General features: G+C 34.9%; 1 protein-coding gene across 1 annotated transcript; it reads right to left on the bottom strand.

The window, feature by feature from the left end:
- Window positions 1-284: 284 nt before the first annotated feature.
- On the bottom strand, window positions 285-6,093 carry LOC133817138 (AUGMIN subunit 6). Its single transcript, XM_062249548.1, has 13 exons — window positions 5,734-6,093; window positions 5,518-5,574; window positions 5,305-5,399; window positions 4,666-4,816; window positions 4,135-4,260; window positions 3,867-4,023; window positions 3,612-3,672; window positions 3,212-3,533; window positions 2,652-2,777; window positions 2,249-2,407; window positions 1,875-2,124; window positions 1,227-1,718; window positions 285-981 (listed from the first exon to the last, which is right to left on the bottom strand). The coding sequence occupies exons 1-13, from the start codon at window positions 5,947-5,949 to the stop codon at window positions 941-943; spliced, it is 2,253 nt and encodes a 750-aa protein (XP_062105532.1). The 5' UTR covers window positions 5,950-6,093; the 3' UTR covers window positions 285-940.
- Between the last annotated feature and the right edge of the window lie 18,020 nt (window positions 6,094-24,113).

Raw genomic sequence — 24,113 nt, 5'->3', positions numbered from 1 at the left:
TGGTCAAAAAGAAAAAAATACTTCACTAAAAATGGTGGAAATTGTAGACTTGAAGCGTAGTCATGGCTCTATTCTTTCAGCCACATCAATCTGACTAGAAATTATTTCAACCAAGCTAAATTGAAAAGTTAAAACTGACCAGCTGTTCAAGGGTTGTATTAAAAATTGTGACAGATTGACCTCAGAAATTCTAATTATGAAGTAGGGAGTGAAAGTCAAAGACACGAAAAATTGACTTGGTGAGGAATCAACTTAGCGAGTTGGTCAATTGATTGGGAAAAAAATACACAACATAAAGGAATATCAATAAATACAGATAATTCAACCTTGCAGAACAACAATTTTCAAATCACTCTCTCCGTATGAGCAAAAAGAAATTTCAGTTCAGATGCATATGTAATACACAAGTTATGGGATATATAATATGAAAATCAGTCCAATAATCAAATTGGGCAGTTCATAAAAACAAGGAGCGAGCTAGGGAAACCAGATGTGCTAACCTGATACCAATCAAAGCTAAGAAATTACAATCACCGTATTCTTTTAACTTATAACACCTACAAACATCCCAAGGAATTTTCCTCTTACCGCGCTCGGCTGCCTGTGCTGGTTGGAGTTTGAATTTTGACTTCCAAGACTTCGGGTCCAACTTGCAAATGCAGAATACTCTAGTGGGTTTACCAAAAATTCTATGAAGAATGTGTAAAGTCACTTCTAGTTGGTTCATATTTACTCATACCAACCATGCAAGTATGAGGACCAAATGTACATATGTCAAGAAGGATCAGAAAAGGCGCACACCGATGGCAGACCATGTCAGCTGACAAACACGAGTAACAAGTGAATATTCCGAGCAAGGGGAACCGAGAGACTATCATGTAGGTGACCAAAATCATCTCTTCAACAAACCCTGACCAAGTTTGCTCAAAAAAATATTATTTCAATGCTCCATCAGGGCTGTTTCAGTTTCTGAGAGTGGGGCTGCAAAACAATCAACAGAACTGTCAGCAGACATTGGAAGTAATATCTCCGATTATATTATATTCCAAGCTCTCTTATCATCCTCGCTTTGTAATTACGATTAATCTAATGATCTTACCCACATGGATAAATAAACTCCTAAAACAAACTTATTCATCAACCGTGTATATTTATATAGTTATCTAGTACTAACTTAACAGATATATGCCCATTAGTTAAACAATTTTGTGGCCAAGGCAACATACCAAGTAAGTCCTCATAAGTATCTGCTAGCAGTGATGAGTCCATTAGCAGAGGAGGTGAAAAGACCTGATCGTGAGCTTCATTAATGTCATAAAACGATCTTTGTCCATCAGAAGCAGAACCATTTGAGCCAGCAACCGAGAAAAATCCATTTACTTGGTCAAAATCACGAAGTGAATCCAAACCACTTAAGACGTCCGAAAATTCGTCATAATTGCTTTCCGTATGTGCATCAGAGACACGATTTTCATGCAAGGAAGAATCTTTCTGAGTTGCAAACAACCTTTTGCTCCTGGTTGTTTGACTCCTCATTGAAGGTCCTTTTAATTCAGGGCTAATACGTGAAAAACCAGATGATGATAGAGGTAAAAAGAAGTGCTCAGAACTCTCTTCAGAAAGATTGTCCCCTGGTGTTTCTGAATTGAAAGATTGAGTTGACAAAGCAGCTTCTCTAACAGATCTTTTTAAATTTTGGACATAAAAATTATCATTATCTGCAAAATATGAAACAAGAAATAATAAAAAACAAAAAAAAATGCAAGTTGTTAGAAGAATTCATAATTTTTTAGAGAAGAAATAAATTTCCTTTTTCAAGCAATCAATCACCCTACAAAAAAAAGGAAGTGGGGGCACGGATGCCAGTAGAAAACCTTGTGGTAAATTATCTAAATGATTGTTTGACAAAGGCTGCTCCAAAGATTTTCTTTCTGACTGGTTTTCTACTTGGTTAGTTTGAGGAGTTGAAGTGAAACGCTTTTGCGTATATCCACTCTTTCCAGAAGAATTTGGTGTCAAAGTAAATAATTGTGGGAGCTTTAAAGCAGGAGGACTGGCCGAAATCTTCTCAATCTGAACATTGGACATTTTTGAAGTCACCTCAGCAATATCATCCGTACTTTCCTGCATAAAATTTACATTTTTTTTTTTTCGTGAAAAGGCAGTGACGAACATAACATATAATGTGTAAACATTGCTATATACATCCCAGAAGTAAGCATTTGGTGTAGAAAAAAGACCAAATTACCATAGTCCTGCTACTATGTGCTTGACTAGGTGAGGTTGAACGACCAGGACGTTTAACCATAGGTGGCAGATTGGAGGAAATACTATTTACTTTCTCTGTACACTCTGATATTGAATTCTGAATTGTCGGAGCAACTTCTTTTAGTTGATTAATGAGAACCTACATGAACACACAACAAGAAAACATTTCAATAGAAAATTTGGAAATTGGGCAAAGAAGAAATAATTATTACAACATTTATCAAAACAAAATAAAAAATAAAAAAAAGCTTCTGACTGATGATTGTTTCCCACAAAAACAAATTGAACTGAATAACTGGTCCCAACTTGGAATGTGGATATTTAAATGGTCAGTTCTCAATTAGAGAACTCCAGTCCAGGTGAGTAGCTATTGAAGGCATTACCTGAAAGCTAGCCAAGTGTTGCTGATGTTCAGCAAGAGTCGTAGCTAAAGATTCTGCATGGCCGCTCGAACCACCATCATGGGGACTTCGTAAAATTTCAGGACCCTCTCCCTCATTAGCTTTTGCCTAAAAAAATTGTTTTGTAATAACACTACACTATGTCAGAAACCACAAACAAAAACTGACACATTAGGTCATAAAAATAGAAATATAGAAACAAATCTTTGTCCTAAACGTCTATCTAATAACATCAAACTACTCAGTGTCATTCACTTCAGCCACATTCATTTCAGTCAAGGAGTAAATTTAAATAACTTTAGGAGGTCTAAAATCACAAATAACTCAAGTCAAGGAGTAAGCTCAATGTAAAAGGAAAAAAAATTGTAAATTTATAGTGAAAATTTAGTTGACATACATCCAGTAAGACTGCCTTTCGACCAAAAAGTAGAATAAAGTGAACTATTATTTACTACAAGACCTACAAGCAAGAAAAAAATGTCCAATACATATCTAAGATTAGGTGAGAAATAATAAATACAGTCACAAACGCAATCACGTACCAAATGAAGTGATTGTTTATGAATGCGCTGCAAGGCATGTGTCCAACGCCTGATAATTTCTGCTACATCAACAGTTGTGTGGACTCTTCCACTTCTCTCATCTGCTCGAGAAAGTGTTTCATCATTTACTTGTGAAGCAGGTGAATCTAAACCATTGTTCATCCTTTCTCCATTCATATTGATATATGATCCATCACTTTGGTCTACTTCATCCAAATGTGATGAAGTGAGCTCACTAGATTGGGCAGTTGACCCATCTGGATAGGGAACCTGAGAACTCTGATCCATAGCTGCAAGTAAAGAAGATCCAGATATGCGGTACCTAAAAACAAAAATTACAATATTATAGGCAGCCACTAACATCCATAGAAAGTCATAATAAAATTGAATACAGAATTACCTATGCTCCCGGTGAGCAATTAAGTCCTCAATAGGGCCAGAAGCAAGAACTTCATGTTGACCTGCACATATTAGTGATATTATCGAGGTTATAAACCAATTTTAATCACAAAAATAGTGATATAGAAATGAGTACAAAAAATTTCAATAAACATTATTGTCATGATTATAGCCTGTATTTACAACAGACACATACACACCATATTAATCAAAATCTATTAGAAAAGAAGGGAGAAAAAAAAAACTCATTACTCACTTTTGCGTGATAATATAGACTCCCACAAACGAGTAGCTTTCGAAACTAAATGAGAATTTTGACTGGAACTAGATACAAGATCATCCCAATGTTCTCCTTCCAACTTCACTTTGTTCCTTAAATCATGTAATTTTTCCAGTTCTTGCTGCAGATAAGCCTATAGTACAAGTTTCCAAAAAAAAGTGCTTTATTACCAAAGACGTATCAAACATAATAAATTTACTAGAATCCAATAAATTCAATAGAATCTAAATGTAGCCCTCATTACCTCTTCAGCACAGAGACCACGAAACTCTGCAGTCATTTCGTGAGCCAAATTTGACCACATGGCCTGCCGTTGTACTGCTGTTTCTGCATTCTTAAGAAACCTCCTTCGTTCAAGGGCTATTCTAGCCTGTTTATAAAAAGAGTATCATATCACTGACAAGCGTTGACGAAAACGAATAGTTTTTTAAATTTAAAAATATAGATATATAATGAACTTAACATTTAAAAAAAAAAAAGAACACCTAAATACACAGAAGGTCCAACATTTAAAGATCCACTGCAGAATATAGTCTTTTTATGTTATTACTCGACCACACTCAAGAGCCAAAATATAGTTTTAAGAAATGCCATTTTACCAAATGCTACAAAACTAAGGTCTTTCAGTCCTTTACTAAAAGGCACTCTCAAAGGTGATTTTCGCAATTTCTCAAATTAGCACAATTGGCCAAAATTACACACTGATGTCAACTGCGTTGAGTATGTGTTTAGATATTAGTATTCACAGGTAAAATAACTGCACAATCTATATCACCTTTGTCACGGGAAGTAGGGTTGCAGCATGAGAAAAGGCCACATCAGTCAACGAAGCCGGTAGTGGGTTAGAAGCCACATCAGATGAAAATGTTCGTCTATGGACCTCTCTCAAAGCATGCAAGGAAAGTTGCCACAAGAGCTCTACAAACCTGCAGTCAACACTCAGGGCTTATGAATCATCACAACTACAAATATTCTTGGAACAGAAAATCACCGTTTTTATGAAAACACATAAATGTACAACAAACAAACTGTATAATTAACATACGTTATCACAATCCAAGCATAATGTAGCAACTCAAATATTCTAATAAAAATAAAATAAACTTCTTAGAAATTGTGTTTTTCAAAATTCACTTTGACTATACACTTTTTTGCATCCAATTCCGCATTTTCTTATTTTAAACACAAAAAGAAAAAAAAAAAAAAAAAAAAAGAAGGAAAAAACCCCACTTAACTAAGCAGAAATGCAAATTATTAACTCTACCCAAAAACTAAAACATTCAACCTTATATAAGAATCTGCATTTCCTTTAAATGAAATTTTCTAAAACTATTTCTCCCAGCAAATGCAGTTCTATGTCAAAAAACCAAATCATGAAAACATAAGAGAAGAAGGCAGAATCCAATCCACTAACCTCGGTCCACAGCACGTAGCAAGGGATGAAACCCTCGAATTGCTCCTCGGAAGCGCCCCTTGCGATTCAAGCTCACTAATGATCCCTTGGACGACCTAATCAACAAATTCCAAAGTAAATTCAACTAAAAAAAGAATTCAGCCCACAACCACAATCCCAACATTCCATTATTCATCAATAAAAGTAAAATCATGATACAACATCAAATTATACCTTACGAAAATCCCGCGATTGCGCCGAATCGAAGATTGGCCAAACCTTATCGAAATCCTGAAAGATCCCAAAACATTTAGGTAACAGAAAGAAGCAGATCAAAGCAGACAGCAAACATAAACACATATAACCGCACAACCATAGAAATGTACATATAGAGCTTCGATTATATTAATATGAAAAGTGAAAACAGAGAAAGCAGAATAGAGATTGTACTTTTGCAGATTGAATTGGTCCTCTTAGAGACGATAGAATGAAGTAAAGAAGCTGTTCTCCCAACTTAGGGTTAGAGTGACGAAACAGTCCGACCCGAGGTGTACCGTTGGAACCTCCGACTCCGATTACGGCCGGATCGAGCCCTAAGAGCAAACAGTTAGTGTACATTGCACTCTCGAGCTCTATCTCTCTCTCCTTCTCTCTGTCCATCGTCATCACCAATCAGAGCTCTCTCTCTCTCTCGCCTCTTCTCTTTCTCTCTCTCTCTCTCTACTGTAATAGAGTTCTTTTCTTCTTTCTCTCTTTGCTTCTCTCGGAGAGACTCTGATTATTCCGGTTGTTCGTTCAATTATTTTTTAATTTTTTTTAAATTATTTTTTAATTTTATCTGGTTGTATACCGATATTTTTTATATAATATTTTTAAAAAAAAAACGATTCTTTAAAATTACGAAAACGGCATAAATTTGAACAATTTGGGGCTTAATTTGAAATTTTGAAAACTACGAGTAGCTTAGTTGAAATTTCCCGTTTTTAGTTTCGTTTGGTGGGCCCCCACGTGGATGATAAAAGGGCTTTGAATTTGGCCCACTTAGCCGATTCAAGATTTTTGAAAAGTAAAAGACTTAAAAACTAAACGACGCTAAACGTGTCCCCGTTTTGACGTCGCCGGCCAGCTTGTCTTTTTTTTTTAAAAAAAAAATTAATTTATAATTATAAATACAATTGATTAGAATAAAATATTTATAAAAAAAAATAATTGAATTTTCATTGTTTTGATCGAGCTTGAGTCGTTGGGTGTCACTATCTAGTTGTTTGTTTGAGGTTAATAACCTTCTTGGCAAACCTTGTCATATTAAGATCAAAATGAAAACATTTTTTAAATAATTAAGATAATTAAGGGTTGAATATTTGACAATTTTACAACAAGAACACTTTCATTTTAATGTTTTATTAAATGGTAGGTGTTGACTGCGTTTTTAGCCAACGACGTGAGAATATCAATTACGACAAGCCTTCAAGAGAAATAAAAACGACAACAGACGGTATAAACAAGAAAAGTAAATAACACAGGAGATTTTTATAGTGGTTCAGCCCCTATTGTCGGTAATAGCCTAATCCACTTAGAGTTGTGATTTATAAATCTATACTTAAGATCAGATGGATTGTGCCAACTGAGTTTCTTCAGTACAGATTGTGAAAATACAAGAATTCTTTCTAATTTCAGCACTTTCTCTCTCTAGAATAGACAGTCCCAATTTTCTCTCTCTAGAAAGAAGAAGCAGAAGGACCATTCTCTCATCCCATAAGCTCTCTATTTATAGGCCTGGTATCCTCAACTGATATCCTCTTATAATAGGGATATTTTATTATATTTATTACATTTATATTACAAATAAACATTCAAAATTCGAAATGTAACAAACTCCCCATTTGTGGGAAGAATGAGAGATTCTCGCGCATGTTGTTGAAGTTGTGTCTGACTTAGTCTCCTCTAGCTAGTTGGTCCACCTCCTACTCACTACCCATGCAAGTGCTGGTTGAACATGCATGGTGGTAGGACATGTTTTTTGGTGGGTTGAACGTGCATGGTGGTAGGAGATGCACTTCTCTCCTCTAACATGCACTCTCCTCTAGCATGCCATGTTCCTCCTTGAACCAATCTCCTTGGCTTCTCCTCGGACCAAGGTGGTCCGAGACAACCTCCTTGGCACCTCACCTTGAACAACATTGAGGCAACCTCACCTTAGACAACACTGAGGGAACCTCACCTTGGACAACATTGAGGCAACCTCACCTTGGACAACATTGAGGCAACCTTCTTTAGCATCTCCCAAACATGTCCGATCGAACATTGTATAGACTTTCCTTATGAAAGTCTAAGTCTCCATTCTTTTGCATGAGACTCCTCCTCCTTAGCTATTTACCTTGGACACGTTCGAGCCAACACTTAGAAAACCTTGGGAGGCTTGCCTCCTACACACCCTTGGGGTCTCCTAGGACCACATCCTCCTTGGGGTCTCCTAGATGCATTCTCATTAGCCTCCTAAGATGCATTCTCCAATTTTTGAGTATAACAGTAGGTTATTAGTATTTTATAAATTGTCAAGAAAAATAATTGAAATAACATGTCCTTTATATATTATCAATTGACATGTGAGTCTAATTGTATTAATATAAAAAAAAAATTAAAAAAAACATATATAATATACTAATAATTAAAAATAAATGTTGTGTTATTATATATTATAGAGAAATAAATAAAAATATGAACATTGGGGTTATTTTTATTTTAGAAAAATATGAAAAAATGGATTATTTTATAGTCGAAATAAACTACGATATATTTGGTTAGTTTAAAAGAGTTTTTAAAGGAAATGTATTAATAAGTTTTTTTTTTTTTGAAAAAAACTAATTAATGTGCCAATGAGTATTGTATATATAATATTGATGAGTGAGAGAGTTGGATATGATGCTTGAAATGGCAATGAGTGACTTAATAAGTATAGTAGTTTTGCTTAGCTTAAGTGCCAAACCAACTCATTAAAAAAGGTAAACTCATCACTAAATCATAGTAGACTATTATGTTGTACATAAGAGGAAAAAAAGGAAGTTTGGTGAGGATGGTGCCACATGCCAAATAATATTTATTTTTTTGGGTCCAAATTTTGGAATTTTTTTTAAAATATAAATTTTTTATTATTATTATGTTTATTTGAAGTTATTATAATGATGTGATAATAACCTAGTGATGAGGGCAGGGAAATGATGGTAAGAGGACACACTTGTTGTTGTGGTGGGGTAGTGATAATTTTGTTTATAGTTCACTTTAAGATTAATAGAACACAACAAATCACAATACTTTTTTTTTTGAAGAAAAAATACTCAATAAGGTAATATATTTACATAATTAATCGTATTTAAATTTACCGTTAAAAGAAAGACAGTGGGGAAGTGTATTATTTTTTTAACCTAATTCATGTGTTTACCAATCATTTTCTTATTTTAATATTATTTTGAAGTGAATTAGTGAATACATGGCAAAACTTTTTAGATTTGTGTCTCTTAATAAATTATTAGCAAAAGATTTGTTATGTAATTTATCCATTTTAATTTTATTCTATATTATACTTCACATTTACAACAGTGACTTAGGTATGCTGAGTACTGACTATTTCTAATCAGAAATACAAATAATGTGATATATTTGACACAAAATGTCAATAAGTGATATATTTTGCACAATTTTTATAAGGATTTATACTTTTTTGAATCCTGTATTTTTTTCATTATCTGTTTGGATTCTGTATTTTGACAAATTATTTTTTGGACCCTATGTTTTGTAAAATAGCTAAAATAGAACCCTAAACTCAATTTTGATGAAGAAAAAATTGAATATAACAACACAGTTTTTAAGCAAAATAATTTTATTTTTGTTCTGAATTGTTAGTTTGGTAAATTATTTGTGATTTTAGTTAAAAAAAAACATTGATCAAAATCGAGTTTAATGTTCTATTTTAATCATTTTACAAATCATAAGATCCAAAAAATAATTTGTCAAAACACAGGGTCCAAACAAGTAATAAGAAAAAACATAGAGTCCAAAAAGATATAAACCATTTTTATAAATATATTTCAATACACAATTATAAAAGTTGATGCTGAATATTTTACTAATATTCGTTTAAATTTATTAATATTATAAAAAAAAGTAATAATTTTATTTTTTTTAGTTTATTATTTTCTAAAAATCTAATTATATATATAATCTTCATTTACATTTAATGTTACACTAAAAGTAATAGTAAATATTAAAAATGACATAAAAGTAAATAAAAATAATTAATTAATGTTACTTTAAATATATATCTATATTATATAGAAGAATTGATACAACTTTTAGCATATTATTGAAGTAACTTTTTCTATAGAATGTGTTATATTTTAGCCGTGCATCATCAAATTGATGCTCTATTGAAAGTGCTATTAGGTCGAATAGTAGGTATAAGGGGACCAAAATTGTGTCTAAAGGCCTTAGCCTCAATATTATTATATATTGTGGCCTCTTGGACCCCTCCACTGTCTCAAGGTTAATATAGATACAGCTATGTCTGGCTCTGATTTTAAAATGAGTGTTGGAGTTGTGGCTCGGAATAATGCAAGTCAGATTGTAGTTCATTAATTACGGGGGCAAAAGCTCTTTACTTGGTTGTACAATGGTGCTACTTCCTATTTCAGTTGTGGAAATGGATTGTAAAGTTGTAATTGATAGGCTAAAGAGTAAAAAATTTATTTGTCTGATTTTTGTAACATTTTAAGGAATATTGATACCTTATTGTCTTTATTAGCCTTTCTTCATCTTATGTTCCTAGAGAGATTAATGCTTTAGCTCATAATTTAGCAAGAAAAGCCTTAGAGTTAGATAATGAGTTCATGTCGAATGATTACTGTTAATTAAATAAAGTTAATATTTTACACTAATATTTATATTTAATTATACATATCATTTATTATGAAGATCCAATATTATTATGTATAATAATATATATATGGAAGATTTTTTAATGGTTACTAAATATTTTTTTTCTACATTAATTCTGAATTTTCATATATAATGCTAAAATAAGAATTTTTTTAATTTTTTAATTTAATAAATATGTGACCGCCATAATCAGGTAGCCTTTTCAAAAATTTAAAAAAATTAAAATTTATTTTTAGAAATATTAATTAATAACTATAAATATGGATTATTGATCTAAATCTAATAGTTAATATTAAAGCAATCATTCATGGTTAGTAAGCATTAAGAGTGCTCTTATATATACATATATAAAAAAAAAAGGATTTAATTCTAGGTAATAATATAAAAATTGTCTGTAATCGCTAAATAAAGTGGAGGTTTTATTTAATAAAGATTATGAGTATGGTCTATCTTCTATTTAAGACATAACAGTTTATCTAGATTGTTAAGTGTAGCGACACAAAAAGATAGAGGTACCGTATACAATATAGATTGTATCGAACTGGGACACGATGAAAGAAATAACTTTTGATAATCTCCGTTATAATATAGATGTTCAACATTCATCAATCGATGGTCGTTTGAGACTTGACCTCAATCCTGAAATTAGTAATGAACTCTTATTTGTGCTTTTATGACTTTTGACTTATCGGGTAAGGTTCAATATTCCTACAACCGAATTTTTGATATCTTGGAGTCATAGAACTACAAGTTGATGGAAACATATTTCACATATATGGAATCTGCTCCTTACTCAAATGAAAGCAGATTAATTGTTCCTTTTAGTGTTGATTTGAGGCTTGAACATAGATCGCTTAATTTATGTTTGAGAATAAAAATTTCATTATGTAATTAAATTTATAGAATTATGTTCATTAGAGGATCAACAGAACTAATTGAAAAATACATAATTAGAGAGGTTAATGGAAATGAAGACCTAGCTTTAATTGTGAATAAGTAGCAGATGGTCATAACTCATGCAGTGACTAAATCAGTGGACGACTTTATAGTTATAGCTTCTAATAATATAAGACTCTAGTTTTGAGAGTTCAACTATGAATTTCTAGTGGAATAATTCATAATTAATAAATTAATTAATGTTACTAAGAGTTACTAAAATTAATTAAATTATTGGAGCTTAGAATTATGAGTCAATACTGTCCCCGTACTAGCTATATAACACATATGTGGGATTTTGATATTAAAAGGAAATAATAAAAAATAATGAAAAATTATTTATGAAATAATATTAAAGGCAAATAAAATTATATTAATACTTTTTAATATAATTTTGTTAATCATATTTAATTTTGCGGTATACGTGTATACTGTATAAAATAATATGATAAAGATCCAACAAATAACATTTTATAAAGATAAAATTTCACAGGACCCAAAGCCCTGTAGTTGGCGCAAACCACAGTCCAAATGGATTGTGGGTCACGTAGAGACCCAATGAGATTATGGCTAGGTCTTCTTTTGATTGTTATATTAATATAATATAACATCATGAAAAAAAAGATATCTGATACAATTTTAACGTTACTTGCCAAGAGAAAAAAAATATAGAACTTTGTTCTCTCTAAATTGTAAGAAGAACACTCTCTCATGTGTTGAGATTCAAAAGTGTGTTCTTGAGTATTCTACCGAATAACATAGACATCCACCTGTCTCATTCTCTTTGTGTGAGTCATAATATGGAAGATGGTGGGTTAGGAGGCTAAGACAAAATTTGATCTACGTATGTTTTACATGTAGAAGGTATTTGTAATTTTCTATTTTATTCAGATTCATGTTGCATGAGAAAATTTTTATTATAGTTTCTTATGTTTTAATAATTGTTATTATCGCATTGAAATATTATCTCATGCTTTCGTTGTACTATCATTCGCATAATAAAAAACCAGCATATTTACCTTCCACCTTGTAATTGAACTTAGCTTCTTTATCTTTATTCCTCTTTTTTTTAATGGAGTTGTTTATTAAAAAATATATATTTATTATTCATTTATTTATTTTTATGTATTGGCCCCACAAATTTAGAGCCAACCCTGTGTAATAAAATAAATCCTAATATATTTAATTTATAATTATAAACATTATTTTCTATTATAGAATATATTTCCTACAATTGATCAAACAGGCATCAGCAACCTGTCAAGAATAAAGAAAGAGGCAGTTTTTCAATTGGGAGCACCAGTGGTGTAACACCCTCACTTATTTTAGTTAAAATCATATTTGAGGTGTTACGTTTTAAAACTATATCATAATTTATTACTGCAGAAGTTTGGACATTTTTTATTTTTTTTTAAACTTGAAAACTTATTTCACATTATTTACATTAAACATAAAGTGTGTCTCAAACATATTATACATAAGTATTAAATAACTCAATTTATTTTCAAAACATAACTTCACACTTTATTACAAACATCTCACTGATAACTGACATAACCCACAAAAGGTCGATATGTTCATATGTACAAATCAGGGTCAGGACCATGCTTCGGTTCTCATCATGTCATTCACACATTTCTTTCTCTACTTGCAACATAAGACAACTGTGAGCCTAAAGCTCAGTAAGCAAAGTAATGCATGCAATGCTAATTATTACCCAATATCAATGGACACACACAACTTCTTTTTAAATTTTTGGGCCCCTTAATATTGTGCACACTGTTTGAATTGGTCAATGCCTGCAGGGTTTGTTACACATATAATACAAAATCTCATGGGTTCTCCTCCGGCTAGCTGATAACTCTACAAAATAGAGTTATTTTACCATGTTTTACATGCTAATTGTTGCTTAGTTCATGAGTTTTTAATTAACTTATTAAGTTTTTATGTAATTTTTAATTTATTAGTCTTATTGTAGTTTTCTAGATTTTTATATGTTTTTATAGATATGTTATTATAATATGTTGTAGTTTAATTATTTAAAATTAGTATTGTTAGTTTGAATGCTAAAAATATGATTTTATTGAAATTAAATGTTATGTAAATTAAATTTTAATTAATGTTTTCATGGGAGTTATATGATATATTTTATTAATGAAAATATTTAATTTTAATTTAGTTTATAATTTATTGTGTAGGAAAATTATTGCCCTTGAAAAGCAAGAAAATCAAAGGAAAGATGGTAATTTTGAAAGAAAGTAACAAGAAAAATGGTGTTTCTCCAAAAGCCCAACCACGTGAGGCCCACTCTAGGCCCAACCCGTGGCCCCCCCTCCAACACCCAACCACCACATTGCTGCCATTTCCCTTATTGAGCCCAACAAAAATGCATTTTGTCCCTTTGTCCCCTATGACAAAAATGCCAACTTTTTACCCTTTTTCCTACACATTTTCACCACAACATCATCATTACACCCTATAATTTACCTCTACATACCATATTTATTTTATTTAATTAATCTAATCAATTTAATTAATTTAAATTGATTATTTTAATAAACTCACTTTGGCTATAAATATGGACTTTCAAGACCATTTTTGGGGTGCTTAATTTTTTGGTTACCATCTTTTTCTCTCATTTTCTCTCTACCATTCTCTCTTCCATTTGGGTTTTTCAAGAGCATTTTGCAAGTATGTATGTCATTTATTTTGTAATTTCTATTCTAGTTATGTGCTTCTAATCTTTTTCATAAGATTATTAAGATCATGATGAAGCAACTTGTAACTAGGTAATATTTATGTTGTATGTTGATTTCCCTTGTAATGCAACAAAGTCTATGGATTTTTCTTCTTCATATATTTCTTTCATCTTAAATATCTTGTATTTTAGATTGTTAGAACATTTTTACACTTTGTTCTTCATTAGTGCATAAACATAATATTCTTTGTGTAAGATGTGTCATTAAATTGTACACATCCATGCTTAGAACAAAAATATTATGTTTTGCCTTATAAATAATGTTCATTGATTTATTTGTTATTTCATTAGATTGATTTACACTAAATGCTTTGAAATTATAATTTTGAAAAGTGAAGAAAAATCCTATATTTTTATAAGAAAATTGTGCTTAAAATTATAAATATTTTTGGAAAATGATAGTTTAAATTATTTTAACTATCACTAAAACTTGGGAATCAATATACTAATAAATATTATTAAACTTACATTTTGTGGATTCTAGTATCTTAATAATCTTTTCTTTTAATACTTATTTTCAACTCATTATTGGTTTATTTTCATTATCTTAAAAAGCTTTATTTTTCAATATTTCATTTTATGTTCATACTATTAAAACTTATCAATCTTTGGAACTAGGTTAGAATTTATTACTTTTGATTTAAAATAGTTTCATTTTCGATTTTAGACAACTCCTTTGGGTTCGACATCCTTGCTTACGATCACTATTCTATATGGACGATTCGTGCGCTTGCGATATATAAATTTTTAAACATACCCGTTTAGGGTCCATCACTAGCCATCACCACAGTAGGGCACATTAAAAACCTTATTCCATCGTTGCCCCGTCGGGCTGAAGAGTTAAGGCGGCCACACACTGTGGTGTCAATACATATAACAATAACTCATATGGAGGAGAAATAAAAACAGAAACATGGCAAACAATATAATTGGTTCACTAAAACCTAGCCCAAATTATTGGGCAGCCACTATAAGCCTACTATAGGCCTCCGTTTACACTTATTAACACTTTCATTTGCCTTTTCAAAACAGTGTCACTGAACTTAAACTTCTTATAACAACTTTCTTTTATGTTGCACAAAACTTGCAAAGGCATCATATAATTAATCATCATAATATCATGCATGATCTTATATCATATAATAATTTACCATATCACTATTATGCCATGCATACAAATTTATGATGAAGTGTCACTGTATGTTAATACCACTTACTCACAAAATATTCATATAATGCATACTTTCACATAACACATAATTCTTGTGTTGCAGTTGAGTACTTTACTTACCTTTTGTCCAAAATATAGTTCACCGTGTAACAAGTGATGTCTTAGGTATTGATGTGCTTATCCTGACAATGGCATGGATTTCTCATCATAATGATGGCAGTAATACATTGAACTCTCATTTAAAAATACCCATAAAATATCATATCAAATTTCATACCCAAAACATGCCTAAAATGCCTTAAACCACCTAGATCGAGCATTAGATTTATCTTAGACATTTGGAGAAATTTTGACAGAGTTTCCCCTTAATTTTAGCTATCCTCAAATATCAAAATCAACCAATAATCAACATCAAATAACCTGCCATAACCATATATATCCCAAATACCAACATAATTCATCATAAAGTTATCATATACCGATTTTGATAAAATTCTAATTTCCTAGATCATCACCTAAATTAAATGAGTCTCCACATCTATTCAAACATTTATAAACATATATACTCTCTTATAAACTCAATCAAATAACAAAAAATAAGCTTGTACTCCAAGAACCCCAAAAACCTCATAAAACACAAAATTTGTAATGCCCCAAATTTCCTAATAAGGTTTAGGACCTTGATTAGGAGGCCGGGAGGGCCATAATTGATTTATTATAGTATTTAATGATTATATGCATGTTTACGTGAATTATACTATTATATGATGGTGAATGCATGCATATGGGCTCATATGTTAATTATGAGGGTATTTTGGTAATTTGGCCACTATGGGCGTAATTGTATATTTTGGGTGCATGATTGTGATTAATTAATATAGCCACATTATAAGGTGGATTGGCTCGAGCTATCGACATGAGACGATCATGAGATGTAAGTGTTCGGTCTAGTCATAACGGGTTTAAGTTCGAGGCTCGGGATGAGTCTTGGGGTGAATTTAATGATTAGAGCATTACCGGGAATTAAAGGTTAATGGGATATGATTTATTGGTATTTTTGAATATTGAGAATAGCTGGAATTGGAGAGCGTTAATTATAATTAACAAGATAGGCGAGAAAGGACGGTTTTACCCTCGGAAGCTTTTAGAGGGGTTTATTTGGCCTAAGGGCATTATGGTCTTTTGACCTTAAGGATTTATATCACCCTAAGGATAGATATGACTTAAAGGCTGTAGAAAATACATAACAAAAACAAGGGTTGTCTTCTCCCTTCCCGTACATCATTCTTCCCTTCATCCTTCTTTGGTGTTCTTGAGGCCATCATGAGGTTTTGAGCTAGGAAATCAAAGGTGACAGCTAGGGGACTTGTTTCAATCATTATAGGGGATTCAAAACCGTGTTTGAGGTAAGTTCCAGCCATTAGTTTCATGGTATACTCTGTTTTGGGTTTGAACTTTCAGCTTTTGATTTTATGGTAAATAGTTGGAATTAATGGAAGTTTAATTGATGTTTTACTTGGGTTTTGATGTGGGTGAATTGTTGATAATGCTTAGTGGTTAAATTGGGTGTTAGGTTGAGGTTTCGAGTTGGTTTGAAGGGTTAGTTCCAAGGGAAAACGCAGGGGAGAGTTGGCTGGTGCGTGCTGGTTCTTGGCTGTTTTGCGTAATGAGCCGCGGCCTGTCTGTGGCGTGCCGCGGCCTATGATGGCTTAAAATGTGAAAATGGCTCTGTCAGGAGGGTGAGCGCGCGGCACGGCTGTGGTGAGCCGCGGCCCATCAGGGCAGATTTGACCAAAATTGTGTTTTTAGCCTAGGGATGTCTACCATAGGCCTCAGGGTTGGTCCTAGTACCCGGTTAAGTGGGGATTGATGTCCCGGAGGCTAGATATTGATTTGGGAACTTAATTTGATCATTTTTATTGATGATACCTTATATTTGGTTATGGCTAGGTGACCGCTAAAGGACTAAAAGTTGATCGTTCTCAAGGGTCGTTCTTTTAATCGTTCTAGCTCGACTTTGAGGTAAGAAAACTGCACCCTGTGTATATGAGACATGCATGGTTATTATTGATGCATGCCGGTTGATTATTATGTATGAAATGCATGGCTATTATTGATGCATGTTGGTTGATTATCATGTATGACATGCATGGCTATTCTTGATGCATGTTGGTTGACTATTAAATGTGACATGCATGGTTGTTATTGGTGCATGTTGGATTGCTGGATATATGGCGTATGATGCATGAGAAACATGTGATTGGGACATGCTTTATATACTGAGTATGATATTGTTCAGATCTTGAGCCTCTGTGTTTATGCATGGCCCTAATAGCACTAATACATGTTTAGTAAGCATGCTAAGTGCCTTGTTTACGGATATGGAACATGTGATATATGATTGGTGGCATGTCTTACTTGTGAATGACACTGACTAGTCAGGGACCGATTCTAAAGTCGAGAATCATGCATTGAATGGCTCTATGGCATTAATGTCAGACCGATCCTAAGGTCGAAGAACTTATAAGCGCTTGCCTGGTCTATGACCAGATGATTATGGCCAAGGTATATGACCCCGGTGACTGTTTGTCACACGGCCAAGGGACGCTGTCCATGGCACGACTCTAGAGTCGGGAGGAAGGTTATGTTGGTGACCATTCACCATGCACCTATCCTAATCAAACCTATGAAAGAATCACTTATCAGTTAAGCCCTGGTGAGCCTATCGTCACATGGCTAGAAGAAGCGATGCTCATTATTGTGACTTTTGGCTATTGTCACCTATTTGCCTGGACTGATAGTCCTGAATGGTTATTATGATCGTTGTTGATAATATATCAGGTTTTATTGTGTTTTCTTGCTGGGCTTCGGCTCACGGGTGCTACGTGGTGCAGGTAAAGGCAAGAGGAAGCTGGACCATCCTTGAGTTGGAGAGCTTAGGTGATGACGTGTACATATGCAGCTGCTCGTCCGCCACGGCCGAGGTTTAAAGTGGAACTAGGGTTGAACCCTGTTTTGCCGCTTAGAACGGCCTGTTGTAAATATTTTCTGTAATAGACTCTGAAATTATATTTTAGGGATCCCAATATATATGTTAAACGTTCTAGTGAGACGTTACATATTAACCAAAGTTTTTAATCCCTAAACTGCTAATCATACTTAGATCACGATTTTGGCCAAATGACTCGATTAGCGAGTTTAGCACTGTTTACAAGGCACACCGTAACGGTCCCTAGGGTTGGGGCGTTACAAAATTTCACTTACCGAGCAACTTTCGGCGAAAACAATCTCTTCAAGCTTTTCTAAACCTCAAACCACTTGGAAACCACCAAGACATATCTTAGAAAAGACAAAATACCATAGATAAGCTCTCAACAAAATTCAAAAACATGGTTTAACTTCCAAGTACAAGAACTTACCATAAAACGGCTAGAACTAAGCTTAATCTACTTCTTTGGCTTTGCTTTCACTTGGATCTCCTTAGAATTTCTTCAAACCAGCCAAGAAATGGTTTTTGGTTTTCTTTTCTCTCTGTTTTTCAGAGTAATGGTCGTGCAAAGTGATAAGGTTGATGAAAAATTCTTTATTTTCAATGATTTAGCCTTATTGTATCAAAATTTGACACCTTTCATCTCATCATTTCACCTTTTGACTTATGAAAACCTTATCACTTCAATAATTTCGACTTAATCATCTGCTAGGCCTATTATCCTTATGTGTAAAACACTCACACCAAACCTTAGGTCCATATGACTTCATACCCAATAGTTATGCTTACCCGATCGAGCGTAGCGCACTTATGCTAAGCTCGTTTTGACTTTGCATCAATACCACTGATTATGTATACCTCCCATCAAGAATTGATCTAATGGTTCTAAAACCATTTTTACATCATCAATGAGACCTTAATCATACCTCGATTACATTTGGTAAATCCATAAATACTCAATTTTACCCCGAAATACTAGTAATCGACATTGTACTATTTTTCACTACTTAACCTATTTTGCCTTCTATATCTCACTTTCATCACTTAATTCCATGCCTTGTCCATATTTTTCATACTTTCTTATATCTTGAGCACATCAAACACCCATAAAAGACAACTCAAATGCCACAAGGTTAATAATATTGAGCATACATATAGACATCACATACACAACTTTTATACTTATACATGAAAACACTTATAAGAATATGCATATGCTCAAATTATACATATTGTATGATATGTAATGCAATGCAATGCAATCATGTGATTATTGGCTATATTATATCAAAATAATGTGGGTGCTACAAGTGGGGTGTCAACCAAAGGGACTATGATGCTCAAGTTAGTCAGATAGTTGTTAAAGATAATAGGAAAAGTAAAATAATAGTGTAAAAAATACTGAATGAATGGGTAGAATGATGGGCGAACGACGGCAGAACTTGACGATCTGGTCAGGTCAGTCTGTGTAATGCCCCGGATTCCCTATTTTGGTTAATGGCTGGATTAGTAGGCGGGAGGGCCATAACTGTTTAATTATGCCATTAAATGTGTTTATGCATGTTTATGAGAATTATATTATAATATGATGTTAAATGCATGCATGTGAGTCCACATTTGTTTACAGGGGTGTTTTGGTAATTTGGCCTGTTTGAGGGTATAATTGTATATCTGTATGTGCGTTAATGATATATTGTGAGACCACATTATAATGTGGATTGGTTCGAGTATTCCGACATGAGACGATCGTTGAACGTGATTTATCGGTTTGGTCATAACAGGTTTGAGCTCAGGGCTCGGGGTGAGTCTCGGGGTGTTACTAGTGACTATAGCGTTACCGGGGATTTTAGGGTAACGGGATATGAATTATTGGTGTTTGAGGATTTTGAGATTAGCGGGAATTGGGAAGCGTTAATTATAATTAACGGGATAGGCGGAAAGTACCAATTTTGCCCTTGAGGTGGCTTTAGAGGCTTAAGATGACACAAGGGTATTTTGGTCATTTTAGGGGTGGATATATGAGACTTAAGTGGCTGTAGAAGGTGGTGGAATAAACAGAACAAAAACAGGGGTTTGCTTCTTCCTTTCCCGTACATCAACTTCTTCACTTCTCCTTTGAGGGTTTTGAGTTCTTGGTGGAGATTCAAGCTAGGGAAACTTAAGGGCTGGATTGGAGACTTGATTTAGCTTGTGAGGGAGGTCCAAAACCGGTTCCAAGGTGAGTTTTAGCCACTGGTTTTTATACATGCTCTATTTTGATTGTTAGTTTCAGCCTTAGAGTTTTGATGTGGGAAGTGTGAATCAAAGGGGGTTTTAGTGTTAGTTTGATTGGGGTTTGATGAGGGTGAGCTAAGGGTGTTATTTGGGGGTTTAATTATATGTTTGGAAGAGGTTATATGGAGGTTTGAAGGTCTGGTTTGAGAAGAAATCGCACAGGGGAAAAACTGGTTCGTGCATGGGCATGTTGCTGTTCTGGGCTAGGCGCCACGGCGCAGCAGGGGTGCGCCGCGGCCCTTGGCGTTTGGCAGGCAGAGAGCCCTCTCTTTTTGAGGGCGCGCCACGGCGCAGCAGGGGAGGGCCGCGGCCCTTAAGGCCAATTTTGCCAAAATGTGGTTTTTAGCTTGGGGATTCAAACCATAGGCCTCGGGGTTGGACCTAGTACCCGGTTGGGTAGTATTTGATGTCTCGGGGGCTGGGATTTGGTTTGGGAACCCTCAGTTACCACTTTTATTGATAAATTCTATAATTTGGTTATGACCAGGTGACCGTCAAGGAATTTAAAGGTTGATCGTTCTCAGGGGTCGTTCATATAATAATTCTCACTCGAACCAGAGGTAAGAAAACAATGTATGAATACAGTTGCACCCTGTAAAGGTATATGACATGCATGGTTTGATATTGGGGCATGTTGGTTGGTATATGTGGACGTGGATTGCATTTTAAATGCTGATGTACGCTGATTACCTGTTTAAGACACTGACTAGTCAGGGACCGACTCTAAAGTCAAGAATCTCACATTGAATGGCTCTATGGCATTAATGCTAGACCGACCCTAGGGTCGAAGAACTTATAAGCGCTTGCCTGGTCTACGACCAGATGACTATAGCCAAGGTATATGACCCCGGTGACCGTTTGTCACATGGCTAAGGGACGTTGTCCATAGTTTCGACTCTAGAGTCGTGAGGAAGGTTATGTTGGTGACTAATCACCATACACCTGTCCCGACCAAGCTTACGAAAGAATCACTTATCAGTTAAGCCCTGGTGACCCTATCGTCACATGGCTAGAGGGAGCGATGCTCATTATTGTGACTTTTGGCTATTGTCACCTATTTGTTGGACTGTTAGTCCTGTATGGCTATTATGATCGTTGTTGACATTATATCATGCTTTATGGTGTTTTCTTGCTGGGCCTTGGCTCATGGGTGCTATGTGGTGCAGGTAAAGGGAAGGAAAAGCTTGGCCAACCTTGAGTGGAGAGCTTGGGCGATGTGATGTACATACAGGGCCGCTTGACCGCCATGGTTAAGGAGTTCTCAGAGGGACTAGGGGTTTACCCTATTTTTGCCGCTTAGGCCGGCAAGGACTGTAAATTTGAAACAATAGCGACTCTTTTGTATTACGAACTACTTGTAAACATTTTGAAAGGCTCATGAGCAGTTTATTTACCTAATGAAATGCACCCTTTCCTTTTTACTGGTTTTTCACCTTAACCTGATAATAGCACTTAGATCACGTTTTTAACCAAAGGACTCGGGTAGCGAGTCAAATTTTCGGTTCACTGTTCACCGTAACTGTTCTGGGGTAACCAGGGCGTTACAGTCTGACTAGTTCGTGGTCAAGTGACGGTGGAGTTTGACTGTAACGCCCCACGTCACTATGGCTGCTTCCTAGAATGACGACTGGCCCTACAAACCAACACGAGTCTTTCCAGCGTGCTTTGTCCTCACTCGCACGCTTCCTGGGAAAACTTTCCAGGAGGTCATCCATCTTGAGATTACTCCAGGTCATGCTAGTTGTAATGCCCCGAATTCTCCGATATGGTTTAATGGCGGGAATAGTAGACCGGGAGGGCCATACTTGTTTAATTATGCCATTAAATGAATATATGCATGTATATGTGAATTATATTATAATATGATGTTAAATGCATGCATGTGGGTCCACATTTTTAATTACAAGGGTGTGATGATAACTTGGCCCGTTGAGGGTATAATTGTATATTTGTATGCATGTCGATGGTATATTATTGAGACCACATTATAATGTGGGTTTGTTCGAGTTATTCGGCATGAGACGATCTTGGATTATTGATTAGCGGCCTAGTCATAACAGGTTTAAGTTTGGGGCTCGGGATGAGTCTCGGGGTGATTTTAATGATTAGAGCGTTACCGGGAAGTAAAGGGTAACGAGATATAAATTATTGGTGTTTGGGATTATCGAGGATAGCGGGAATTGGAGAACGTTAATTATGATTAACGAGATTGGTTGGAAAGGCAAATATGCCCTTGGGAGCTTTAGAAACCCTTAATTGACCTAGGGGTATAATGGTATTTTTACCCCTAGGATAGATATAAACTCTTTAGGCTGTGAAACAGAGGGAAAAACAGAGCAAGTTAGTGAAGCTTACCCGTACCTTCTCCTTCCTTCATCTTCTTTGTGATTTTTGAGCTCTTGTTGAGGATTCTAGCTTGGGAAGTAGACCTTGGGAGTTTGGGGGAGTGTTCCACCATTGAAGCACATCACAACCTGAGTTTGAGGTAAGTTTCCAGCCATTAGTTTTCTGGTATGTTCTGTTTTGGTGTTAGTTTTCAGCTTGTGATTTTGTTGAGGATAGTTGGAATTGATGGAAGTTTTGGTTGGGGTTTAACTTGGGTTTTGATGAGGGAGTGTTATAGATCAAGTTTAGGGGTTGTATTGGATGTTTGAGTGGTGTTTGAGCTTGGTTTGAAAGGTTGGTTCCAAGGGAAATCACAAGGGAAGAAAAACCAGGGTATTGGCTGAACTAGGGGTTGGGCCGCGACATGGCCAGGGAGGGCTGCGGCCCTTGAAGGGTGCTGAAGGAGGCCGCCTCTGTTTGAGGGGTGGGGCGTGGCCCTTAGTGGCATTTTGGCCAGAAATGGGTTATTGGCTTGGGGATGCTAGCCTTAGGCCTCGGGGTCGATCCTACTATCCGGTTTAGTAGTACTCGATGTCTCGGAGGCTAGGTTTTGGTTTGGAAACCCTTTATTATTCATTTTATTGATGGAATCCCATAATTGGTTATGACCAGGTAACCGCTAAAGGACCAAAATGTTAATCGTTCTCAAGGGTCGTTCTTATTATTATCTCTCGCTTGAACAGGAGGTAAGAAAAATGTACCATGTGTATATATGACATGCGTGATTGCTATTGAGGCATGTTGATCGGTAAATGTGGATATGGATTGCCTATTAAATGCTAGCGAATGTTGTTTACTTGTATATGTACTGACTAGTCAGGGACATTGACCTAAAGAGTCAGAAATGGCATAGCGTCATGAACGCCGAGCCAAATGAAGATTATATCTAATTGATATCAGCGTTGAATGGCTCTAAGGAATTAACGCTGGACCGACCCTAAGGTCAATGAAACTTATAAGCGCTTGTCTAGTCTAAGACTAGTTACTAGAGCCAGGGCTTAAGCCCCCAGTGACTGTTTGTCACATGGCTAGGGAACGCTGTTCTAGGGTTATGACTCTAAGGTCATGAGGAAGGTTATGTTGGTGACTAGTGACCATGCACCTATCCTGTTCGAACTAATAAAAGTTCACTTATTTATTCAGCCTCGGTGACCTTATCGTCACAAGGCTAAAGGGAGTTGGACCCAACTAAGTGACTTTTGCGACTGTCACCTATTTGTTCGGACTGATAGTCCTGAATGATTATTACGATCATTGTTGATATTATATCATGCTTTATTGTGTTTTCTTGCGGGGCCTTGGCTCATGGGTGCTATGTAGTGCAGGTAAAGGGAAAGAAAAGCTCACCCAGCCTTGAGTGGAGAGCTTGGGTGGTAATGTGTACA

This window comes from Humulus lupulus, chromosome 2, assembly GCF_963169125.1.
Source record: "Humulus lupulus chromosome 2, drHumLupu1.1, whole genome shotgun sequence".
Classification (NCBI taxonomy): Eukaryota; Viridiplantae; Streptophyta; class Magnoliopsida; order Rosales; family Cannabaceae; genus Humulus; species Humulus lupulus.
The sequence above is the reverse complement of the archived record's forward strand: the minus strand, read 5'-3'. Positions and strand labels throughout refer to the sequence as shown.